General features: G+C 47.1%; 1 protein-coding gene across 1 annotated transcript in view; it reads right to left on the bottom strand.

Moving 5' to 3' along the window:
• The window catches only part of TMEM178B (transmembrane protein 178B), a 113,344-nt gene extending 110,223 nt beyond the window's left edge, over nucleotides 1–3,121 (bottom strand). Inside the window, exon 1 of the mRNA XM_040259899.1 lies at nucleotides 3,118–3,121. Within this exon, the coding sequence (XP_040115833.1) occupies nucleotides 3,118–3,121 (4 nt within the window). The remainder of the gene's footprint in view (nucleotides 1–3,117) is intronic.
• Between the last annotated feature and the right edge of the window lie 8,460 nt (nucleotides 3,122–11,581).

Raw genomic sequence — 11,581 nt, 5'->3', positions numbered from 1 at the left:
CGGGTTTGATTCCTGGGTTGGAAAGATCCCCTGGAGAAGGAAATGGCAACCTACTCCAGTATTCATGCCTGGAAAATTCCACGGACAGAGAAACCTGGCGGGCTACAGTCCATGGGGGTCACAAAGAGTCAGACACGACTGAGCGACTATCACTTTTCCACAATCAATTCCCAAGCAAATGTTGCTGAGCACAGTCTGAAACGCTTTGCCCTTCCTTCATCTCCAAATCTCATTCACCCTCCAAGACTCAGCATACATTCTCTTTCCAGGAAATCCTCCTCTACTATTTCAGCCTGAGCTAGTTTCTCCTTGTGCTGAAGGAACAAAAGGAACTTCCCATCTATTACCCACCCCGGGAGACCTTATCACATGCTCTTTTCTGTGAACACTTGTATTTACCAGTCTCCTTAACTGGATTAAAAGCTCCTTGAGGGCAGAGGTCATATGCTTTACCTTTCCATCCCATTTCTCAAAGTTTTAGAGTTGCTCACCTGGAACACAAGCCCGGTTTAGTCACATCCAGTTGCCTGTACCTCTCCCAGCTTCTAGCACGGAGTCCAGATACATATCCGTCACTCTTAGGTATCACACTGTCAGCTGCTGGCCAGTGGAAATCCTGGATCCTTGCTCCCTTTTCTTAGGGTCTCTTTTTTAAAAAATTGAAATATAGTTGACTTATTGATTCAATATTGTACTAATTTTGCAATTGATGGGACTGACAAGGGCTTAATCTCCAAAACATACAAACGGTTAATACAACTCAATAACAACCACAAAAAACAAACAACCCAATCAAAAACTGGGCAGAAGAAGTTAACGGATATACAGATGACATACAGATGGCCAGTATGCATGGGAAAAGATGCTCAACAACACTAATTATTAGAGAAATGCAAATCAAAACTACCACGTGGGTCAGAACGGCCAACCTCAAAAAGCCTACAAATAACAAATACTAGACAGAGTGTATTTCTCTATAGATGCAGCTTCCCTGGTGGCTCAGATGGTAAAGAATCTGCCTGCAATGCAGGGGACCTGGGTTTGACCCCTGGTTTGGGAAGATCCCCTGGAGGAGGATATGGCAACCCACTCTGGTATTCTTGCCTGGAGAATAGCACAGGGAGCTCAGCTCTGTGTTCCGTGATGACCTGGAAGAGTGGGATGGGGGTGGGGGGGTGGGCTGGTGTAAGAGGGAGGCGATGTTTGTCTACTTACGGCTGATACACACTGTCGTGCGGCAGAAACCAACACAACACTGTAAAGCAGTCATCCTCCAATTAAAAATAAGTTTTAAAAAAGGAAACAGCATGAAAGCTCCTCAGAAAACTCAAAATAGTTGCCATAGGATCCAGCCATCCCACTCGCGGGCATATACCTGGGCTCTCGCGGCCACCACTCTTGATATCCTAAGACTGGATCCTCCCTTTGAATGAACCTCTCTGCAAGTTTCGTCTGCTTTCTGCGGCCACCCCCGTTACTACTCCCTCTGTCTCTGAGGTTCAGGGATACACTGGGGGCTCCCTCAAAGCTCCATCTCATGCCAAACCCCCCTCCCTGGGGCAGACCTCTGGCTCATCCCTCAGGCCTGGGAGCAGAAAACCCACATGGAATCCACTCTTACTTGGGATGACTGACGTTTGGGCCTGCCTTGTGCTGGGAGAAAGAGGGAAATGGGGCGCTAGTGGTAAAGAACCCTCCTGCCAATGCAGGAGACTGAAGAGACATGGGTTCGATCCCTGGGTCAGGAAGATCCCCTGGAGGAGGGCATGGCCACCTACTTCCTGCCTGGAGAATCCCGTGGACAGAGGAACCTGGTGGGCTACAGTCCCTGAGGTCGCAAAGAGTCGGACATGACTGAAGCGGCTGAGCACAAGGCTTGGTCTGCCTTGTGCTGGGAGAAAGAGAGACAAAATAAATAGAAATTTGTTCTCTCTTTTTTTTTGGCTTTTATATTGTTTTCTTTGTTTTTCTCCAAGCTTTATGAATCCATGAGCCTGTTCAACCAGTAGTCTCCTTCTCCACTTGCTGGCATATTTTTATTTTATGGTTTATTTAAAAGTCCTGTGGAAAAAGCTGTTGTGGAATGAGGTAGGAAGTAATCCAGGCTCCAGGGGACAGATGGAGTGACCCACTGGGATTCTGCCATGTCTGTTCCCAAGAGAGAAAGTGGCAGAATGTATTTGTCTGAAGTGAATTTCCATAAACCTGGGCTTGGAGCCAGTCTGCAGAGGGCGAGAGCCATTAGTAACGCGAGTGGAAGTGCTTCCCTCCTCAGCATTCCAGTTCAGGGAGAGAGCAAAACATCTCCCTTTGAATTTTCCCTTTTGCTCAGACACACAAACAAGGAAATAAACATGAGATCAGCCATCTTAAACAGCTGGAGAAGCCCAGAATCCCTGCAAGGAGTTGCTGCTATGAGAGAAAGTCGGTGCAGAGAGGCCAACAGTATTTCATCTTCTCTGTGGTGATCAAGTCGGAGAAGGCAATGGCACCCCACTCCAGTCCTCTTGCCTGGAAAATCCCACGGACGGCCTGGTAGGCTGCAGTCCATGGGGTCTCGAACAGTCAGACACGACTGAGCGACTTCACTTTCACTTTTCACTTTCGTGCATTGGAGAAGGAAATGGCAACCCACTCCAGTGTTCTTGCCTGGAGAATCCTTGGGATGGGGGAGCCTGGTGGGCTGCCATCTATGGGGTCACACAGAGCCTGACACGACTGAAGTGACTTAGCAGCAGCAGTGGTGATCAAGTTACCCTCTGTCCCCTATACACACTCACATGCACACACACGAGGAGATTACTAGACAGTATCACTTTAAGAAACATCTTTCTTGGCATTGATCCAAGAAACAAATCCTGAATATCTATACCTTATGGGGAATAAGAAGATCCAATGGGGATGAAAAGCCAAGTTGAGGCTAACTGGAGGTTTATCCTTTCCTTGAGCTGAGAAACCTCTTAGCAGGACCAGGCAGATGGGGTAGGGAGCAAGTGGGGTCTCCCCACATTATTCCTGGGATCAGCCCCATCTCCACGTGAGGCCCATGGCCTTGGGGGGTCAGGATTTCCCACCTCAAAGGAAATGAGGGTCCTCTCTATCACTTCAAACACTCACCCATGTTCCCTGACTTGAGGATTTTTCTTTGTTCAGAGTCAGACGTAAGCGAACAAAGCATCAGCAGCCAGATCCTCTTGTGAGAGATCAAGACAGAGGAGAAGACGGTCACATGGAGGGGACTCAAGGACGCCGCCCACTCCGCAACTTTCTGCCATCTTCCACCATGTTTCAAGAGCTTCACCTACATTCATACCCTTTTTACCTGTGGCATCGTTACGAAGATAACCAAATACCCACCACCAGTTACACAGAGTAATGTTCGGTGCATGGTCCACGAGGCGAACACTGACATGAGAGGCACAAAGACAAATGGAGGAAGTGGAAAACACCCAACAAGGGAGCGGGATTTCATCTTTAGCATCAAACTCTTGATGCCCTTTTAACAGTGTAAAATGTTTGTGGTATGAGGTTTCATTCAAAATAAAATCACAAGTTTGTAAGCCCAGTCCATTCATGTAACAATTCAGTGAGACACACACTTATGTACCCTTCATGCACCTCACTGTGTGTATATTCCAGCTCAAAAAAAGTTTCAAATGTGTAAAGGTAGGATGACGCGGATCATTTTGCCTTGCTTTATATTCTCCAACATTCCTCTCTTTCCAGAATGACGATGGCCTCTGCCCCCACCTCTCGGCTGATACAGCCCATCCGGCCCTCACGTGCCCCTGCTCGCTGGACCCGTGGTCTTCAGATCTTCGAAAGCTCCAAGGTCTACCTGCCCTAAAGGCCTTTTCATTGATGGTTTCCTCATCCTGGAGCCCCGTGCCCTCTGCCCCTCACTCTTTTTCTCCCACAGCTTCCAACAGCTAAGCCCTTCAAATGTCCACTCAAGAACATTGCCTCACAGGAGAGCCTTCCGTCCACCTCCTACCATGTAGGTCAGGTGAGAGTCCAGGCTAGTGCTCAGCAGTAGCTGCACTTCCCTGGTGGCTCAGAGGGTAAAGCATCTGCCTGCAATACGGGAGATCTGGGTTCAATCCCTGGGGTGGGAAGATCCCCTGGAGAAGGGAATGGCAACCCACTCCAGTACTCTTGCCTGGAAAATCCCCTGGATGGAGAAGCCTGGTGGGCTACAGTCCATGGGGTCACAAAGAGTCGGACACAACTGAGCAACTTCACTTTACTTCACTGCTCAGCACAGCCTCTCATCACACACCATTTCTCCATCTATCTGTGTCTTTTTTGAAAATGCTTTTTAAAATTTATTTTTAATTGGATAATAGTTACTTTACAATACTGTATTGGTTTCTGCCATACAACAACATGAATCAGCCATACGTAAACACATGTCCCTTCTCTCTTGAACCTCCCTCTCACTTCCTACCCCATCCCACCCCTCTAGGTTGTCACACAGCACTGGGTTTGAGTTCCCTACGTCATATAGCAAATTCCCACTGACTATCTGTTTTACATATGGTAATCTATATGTTTCAGCACTATGCTCCCAAGTTGTCCCGTTCTCCTTCACCCACTGTGTCCTGACCACTAAGATCTTCTGGTTTTAAGAGATGGCTTTACCTAACACTAGACTCCTAGCACTCAACACGGTGCCTGGCCCCTAACAGGAGCTCAGAAATGAATTGTTGGATGAATGAATGGAGAATCTTCTCATCCTTTTATAAATAATTGGTTTATAAAAGAAGTTCAAATTTTCAAAGACATCGCATGACAGAGTGTCTTCTCCCTTCTCTCTCCCATCCACAGGGCTGTGTTGGGGGTCCTGCTGTCATCCAGGGGCTGGAAGCCTTTGCTCGGCCCTCTTCCCCAGGTGTGTGGCCTAGAATCACAGCAGCACAAACCAATTCACAAACCAAAACCAAAAGGGACATCAAGAAGCTGCTGTCCAGGCAGGAGCAGCCCCACCTGCAAACTCCCGTGGATTCAATTCAGCATCAGTCACTATCTTTTAGGAGTAAGAGGATGGAACAGTTTTAAGGCTCATAAAACTGATTATAAACTGTCACGGGAGAGTGACAGAGTGTATTATGGGCAACTGGAGGGGTCTCTGGAAGGAAAATGAGCTTCCCAGATGGCTCAGTGGGTAAAGAATCTGCCTGCAATGCAGGATCCTTGGGTTCTATCCTTGGATCTGGAAGAAATAGCAACCCACTCCAGTATTCTTGCCTGGAGAATCCCATGGGCAGAGGAGCCTGGTGGGCTACAGTCCCCAGGGTCGCAAAGAGTCAGACACGACTGAAGGGACTGAGCACACACATGCGCTAGAAGGAAAATAAAGCCAAGGTTAGCCAAGGATCACATTCAAGCTGATAAAGACAAGGACTGAATGTGAGTAGGAGAGAGCATGCTTTGGAAAGGAAGCGGAAGCAAAGAAGGAAGAAAGGGGAGGAAAAAAGAGAAATGGGGGAGAAATATGGAGCTGGATGAGAGGGTTCAAGAAAAGCAGGGGAAACTGAATGAAATGCTGTTAAATAGAATAAACACAAATCTAAGGGAGTTGAGGAGGGTGCAGTCAAGAGAATGGGGCAGTGGGGTTTGAAACACCAAGAAATCTGGGCCCTCTTGTGAAACAAACCACCTCTGAGTTCACCCAGTTGTGTAGTTTGTTAAATCCTCAGCAATAAATAGGTCTTAAATACAAGGAAACAGATCCCTCTGGTATTTTTTTTTTTTAGGGGGGGGCGGAGAGGGTGGTAAGGCGGGGGAAGAAAGGGAAACAAAATAGTCATTTGCCATTTAGGATGGAACTCGTGGGGATGCTTTCAGTATGGGCAGGAACTGGAGCGAGTGGTCAGAAGTCAAAATGAGAAGAGTGTCAAAGGATTCCAGTGTGCAGGTTATTAATAATAAATACTACAAGCTTTATTTTTATGATAGCTCCGGGGGAATGCACATGCTTGACAATCATCCTCTCTGACCTTATCACATCCCTTCCAGGCTGAAGACGAAATACCGAGCAGTTACCAAGTGCCTCTGCTTTACAGAAGGGTCCCCCCTGCACGCACGTGGCCCCCCAAACAGCCCTGGGAGACAGGTGAGGTGGACGTGCCTCTGTTTGATAAAAGAAGGAACAGACACTCTGACGGTTAAATGAATTGCTGTGGGATAATTGCTGTGGGTCACTGCTGTGGGATAATTTGTGTCTGCTAAAAAGATATGAAATCCTAATGCCTAGTTCCCATGAAAGTGTTAGTCGCTCAGTCGTGTCTGACTCTTGGTGACCCCATGGACCACCACCAGGCTCCTCTGTCCCCAGAATTCTCCAGGCCAGAATACTGGTGTGGGGAGCCTTCCCTTCTCCAGGAAGATCTCCTGGAGATGGTTTCTGTGAATGTGACCTTGTTTGGAAACAGGGTCTTTGCAGGTGTGATTAAGATGTAAGCTGAGGTTCTACTGGAGTAGAGTGGCCCTTTCATCCAATATGATTGATAGCCTTACAAAAGGAGGAGACACAGAGACAGACACACTCAGAAGGGAGAATGCCATCTGAATACACAGACACAAGAAGAAGGCCATGTGACAAGGGAAGCGGCATGCAGCAGGAGTTGTAGCCACTGCCAGTGCCGGGGACGTAAGAGACGAGGGCTGGATCCCTGGATGGGGAAGACCCCCTGGAGGAGGGCATGACCACCCACTCCAGTATTCTTGCCTGGAGAATCCCATGGACAGAAGAGCCCAGTGGGCTACAGACCAAACCATTGCAGAGAGTTGGAAATGACTGAAGCGACTTTATCTATCCAGAACTTTATACACATTTCCTCTAACCCCAAATATCCTTACAAGTCCAGGGATGGTCATATCCCCATTTTATAAGTAGAACTCACGAGGTCAAGGAAATCTGCCTGAGTAATGCAGACATGAAGCAGGCAGTATCTGAATAAATTCAAGAGCCTTAATCCCAAAAGCCCCAATACCCTTCCATCAGATTGGAGCTCCAATGGGGCCTCCAACTTTAACTGCCTCTGTTTACAGATGAAGAAACTGTCCTTCCTCTTTGCCAAGGTCATATCCTGACTCCATCTTTAACTCACATCACGAGGGCCAAGTGGAACCAGAATGTCTACAGCAGGGATTTGAAGCCAACAATGTGGGGGGAAAGACTGAGGGTTCTCGAAGCTGCACTGATGCAGAGTTTTACTGAGAAAATGCAGAATGTCCATATCAAAGAAGGAAGCGGAGATGGGCATTCTGAAAGAGGGGCTCCAGTCTCCCCAGGTTGGTCCTTGGCACCATCCCTGGGTCCCAGATGTGTTTTGTTCAGTCCACAATGTGAAAAAAGATTTTTTAATGAGTTATGACATGCAAATGTCAGGAGACATTACCTTCAAATCTTGATTCCCAGCTTTTATTGGAAAAAGCAGAAGATCTGGCAACACATACCCTACATCCTCACATGGCATCACGGGGCTGAGGCTAAAGAGGGCAGAGCATGTTACCCTCAGTCTCCCAGGATCACCACACAGACACCAAATGCCAGCTGCCTGTGACAGCTCTCTCGCGGCACCACGTTTCCTGCATGCCACACGATTCCCTCTCTTGGGTTACCTGCCTTGTCTGTAAAGTAGACATTGTAGGATGTGATCCCAGGCCCAATTCTTTAATTTTTAAGATTTTATTTGAGCAAAAATTGATTCAAAGTAAGAAGCATCCAGTCTAGCAGATAGGAAGGAGCTCTGAGGAGCTGCACAAAATGAAAATCTTGAGTAGGCACAAGGGAAGAGGCTCAAGGAAGCTACAGTAGGCAAAAAGCAGGTTGGCGAGTGCTAAACGACTTTCTTTAGGAGATCTGGGCCCACTTTCTTAATGGGTGCTTACACTGGAGAGGTATTTGTTTTTCAAGTGGGCACAGCCCAGAAGTACAGCAAAAACAAATGACTCCCTAACTGTACCGAGGAGGTTGTCTTTTGGAAATTATTTTAGGGAAGGAAAGGGGGTTTGCTCACCCTGCAAAGTAAGATTTGAAGGAATTAGTTAGAAGACAAATCAAAGCAGTCACATTTGTTACACGCAGAAAGCATAAATCCATTAACTCCTTAAGACATAAAGCTATAACTAGACCCCAAAATAGTTGGGATCCTTTCATGGGTGATGAAAACATAAATAGACATACAAAGGGTGTGAAGGCAGTTCATGGAGCCTCTTTATCCTTTAAAGGCCACAGGGAAATTGACCACTGCTGAGACCGCTTTTCACCCCGGGCTTATCTTTATTCAGAGGAGCACAAAAGAGATCCAATTTCCACGGAAATCTCTTTTGCCCACCCCTACACATAAAGGAGAGAGAGGAGAGAAAATTGACAGGTAAAGAAGCTCATCTTGAGGAAACATGCAGCCTTGAACTGAGGAAACAGCCCTGCTATCAAGAGTCGGGTACAAGTCCTGGACTGCCACTTATCGGCCTGACCCTCGGCCAATCACTCCGCTAGTCTTCAGTTTCCCTCCCTTAAAAATTGAAACTCTCCTGTCACCTCCCAGGGGTCACTTGGCGGGTCATCCGAGGCCATGCACGGAGGCTCTTCATGGACTGGATCACTATATCGCGAGTAACTGACCAGCCAAAAGATGCCGCAGCAGACACAGGGAGGAGAATCACGAGTGATGCACGTTGCTCTAACTGGCTCTCGATGTCAAGATTAAAGGAATTCCTAGCTGTTTACTAAGCCCGCAAAGGCAACCCCCAAGGGTGTCACACTAGCCCCATTCATGAGTCACCATAGTCTGAGTCACATTAAGATTTGCTCACTCTTCTAACATTAATGAGCTACTCTGTTTTAGGCCCTGGAGACTTTTGCCATGGTTTTGTCTCCCCTGAATGTTCTGCCCTGTCAGTTCTCCAGAGCCCGCCAGCATGGGGCCTCATGGTCTGCTCTGTCCCCAAGCCAGGCTTTTGCCTTCCCAGCCCCTTGCTCTGTCTACTCAAAAAACTTCTCTTTGTTTGCTGCGTGTCTGACTTCACCAAGGTTTCTCCAGATGGCCAGCCAGCTAGCTGCCTGCTCTGGATGGCAAGAGCTGTCCGCTGAGCATTTGCTGGTGGCTCGGGGAGGGAAGGGTACAGCGTGGGTGATTTCCTGCCCACCTCCTGTAACTTTCAAACTGCTCAAAGCAGCTTGAGGTGGTGGAGGTGGAGAATGCACAGATGCCGTCCCAATTACTCACTGAGGTCCAGAAGCCAGACCCTTAGCCAGTTCTTCAGCCAGAAAGTCAACAAAGCTATGAGACTGACCTAAAAGCATCAAACATCCAATGAAGCACTCCCTGATCCTGAGAGCCAGCTGCCCATGTGCAGGGTCCTGGTGGGTTCTTAGATGGACACTTTGATCACAAAATAACCTAGACCTCCCTGTTGTGTGAAGCTCCTTTAGTGGACAAGTTAATAGTCTGGCAAATTAACAGGTCTTTTAAAATATGGTACTCGTGTTAAGCTTTCACTTTTAGGAAACAATCAAGGAGGGAACCAGCAGTTTCACAGATGCCAAGGGGACAGTATCTTATCCTGGAGCCCAAGAGACAATCAGCTGCAAGCAACTTGTCCGTACATTTCAAAGCCAGAAAAGGTCCATTTTAGCATGCCTACTATGTCCTATGTTTATTACTTGCACCAGAGTTGAGATTTTTGTCCCAGCAAATGGCCCTAGTGGGAATGCCCCCCTCCATGGCAAAATGAAGGTCCCACTGCTGCCACCCAGGCTAAGATTGCATGTTATGTCTTCATTTGTAGAGCCTATTGAAAAGCACTATTGTGATCGTCAGATAGCAGGTTCCCTCCTGCGACTTGGCACACTAATTAGCTTTGGCATTTGTCAGACTAGCTGTCTTGCAGCAAAGGGGGCTAGAAAGCTGAATTAATTTAGCCATTGCCATGCACTAACGATGCTTCATCTTGTAAGAATAATCAACCTCCTCACCTCCCTTTTTCAAAGAAGGATGAGTGTGAAAGCGTTACAAAGACAAGTTTCCATTTGTGGTCTGCACTACAGTTATAGTTGGTTTGCAAATTCAAAGGCCTACAGGTGTTGGTAGACTGCTAATTTTAATGATAAAGTAGGCTGGGTGTGAGAAACACGCAGCCTACTCCCTCTATTCTTTTGTTTCCCCACTCGTGAGAGAGACAGTCTCTTATGAAAATGAAAAGCATTGGGAGGGTGATGATGAAGTAACCCGCAGCCTCAGTGTCTGAGGTGACAATAAAGAGAAGGTGACAGTCTCAAACTGGGAAACGCGATGGGACAAAGGTTACTCTGCTCCCACCCGAATGGCATGCAGAAATGGAGGCCTCGTGTTACCAAGATGTCTACTTGTTTCGAGATGAGAAACATGAGTTTTTATGCAAAGTCTCTTGATCATTAAATGTTAACAGCTATTTTTTTTTAAACACCTGAAGTGGGTAGGTCAAATAACACGCATCTAATTGAATCACCTCTGAGACAGTCTTGTAAGATCAGTTCCAACTGTTGTTCACCTCTCCCCCAAATGTAGCATGGACATAGAGAAATGGAAGATTCTTTCATTTCAAACACAGAACTGGTTTTCCAGTACAGTTAGCCCTTGCTATCCAAGGGTCATGCATCTGCAGATCCAACCAACTGCAGACTGGGTTGGTGGAACCCATGGATGCAGAATCCACAGGTTCAGTGGGCAGACTAAGGGACATGAATGCCCATCAGTTTGTGATATCTGCAGGAGGTCCTGGAACCAACCTCGGCAGATACCAAGAGAGGGCTGTACCTTCTCCGAGTCACTTGGCACTGTGATGGATTGTTCCTCTGCTCCCTCCTTCCTTACCTTAAAACCTAGAGAGATGGTGGAGACAAATGACCTCACGGTGCCCAAGGCCGCCACAACCCAGGGAGAGCAGTCAGGAGCAAAGGGGATGCCAGGTCATGTGACCAGCCAGTGGCAGGGCAGTGCCATGGACCTAGGTGGTGTCAAGACCCCTATTCCGTATTCTCTCTCTTCAAAGGGACTCTTATTTTGGCACACTACCTGGGACCATGTCCACAGCAGGCATCACGTCCCTCCTGGTTTAATGACTCTTTAAACTTCTCTTCTCTTCTCTTTGCCTACAGAAGCTCCACTCATTGTTCCCCTTCTTTGAGGCTTTTTTTGGGGGGGCCAAATTGCCCACAGTGATTAATGTTCTCCTTGCTGTCTTTCTCTTGGAACTCAAAGCATTACCATATTGTCCTTTTTTTTTTTTTCCTTCCACTGAGGAGGATTAGATGATGTTTTGCTTCCAAATGTCCTCTAAAATGTTTGATTCTTACTTATAACTACATCTAAAGCCCAGAACCTAACCTACATCCTGGATGGAAGGAGCAGTCAAAACACTGTGTTTTCAGCCCAAATTAGTTAAGAATGCATTTGGCTGCAAGCAACAGAATATCTGAATGATAAGAAGTTGAAGTCGTTCAATTATTCTACACAACACTAGTTCTGGAATTGAGCCACTACAGAGTTTAGTGCAAGGGCTCAAAATTGTTAGGATGCTGGATCAGCATTTT

Source organism: Oryx dammah, unplaced genomic scaffold (assembly GCF_014754425.2).
Source record: "Oryx dammah isolate SB20612 unplaced genomic scaffold, SCBI_Odam_1.1 HiC_scaffold_18, whole genome shotgun sequence".
NCBI lineage: Eukaryota > Metazoa > Chordata > Mammalia > Artiodactyla > Bovidae > Oryx > Oryx dammah.
This window is presented reverse-complemented; position numbering and strand designations above follow the sequence as displayed.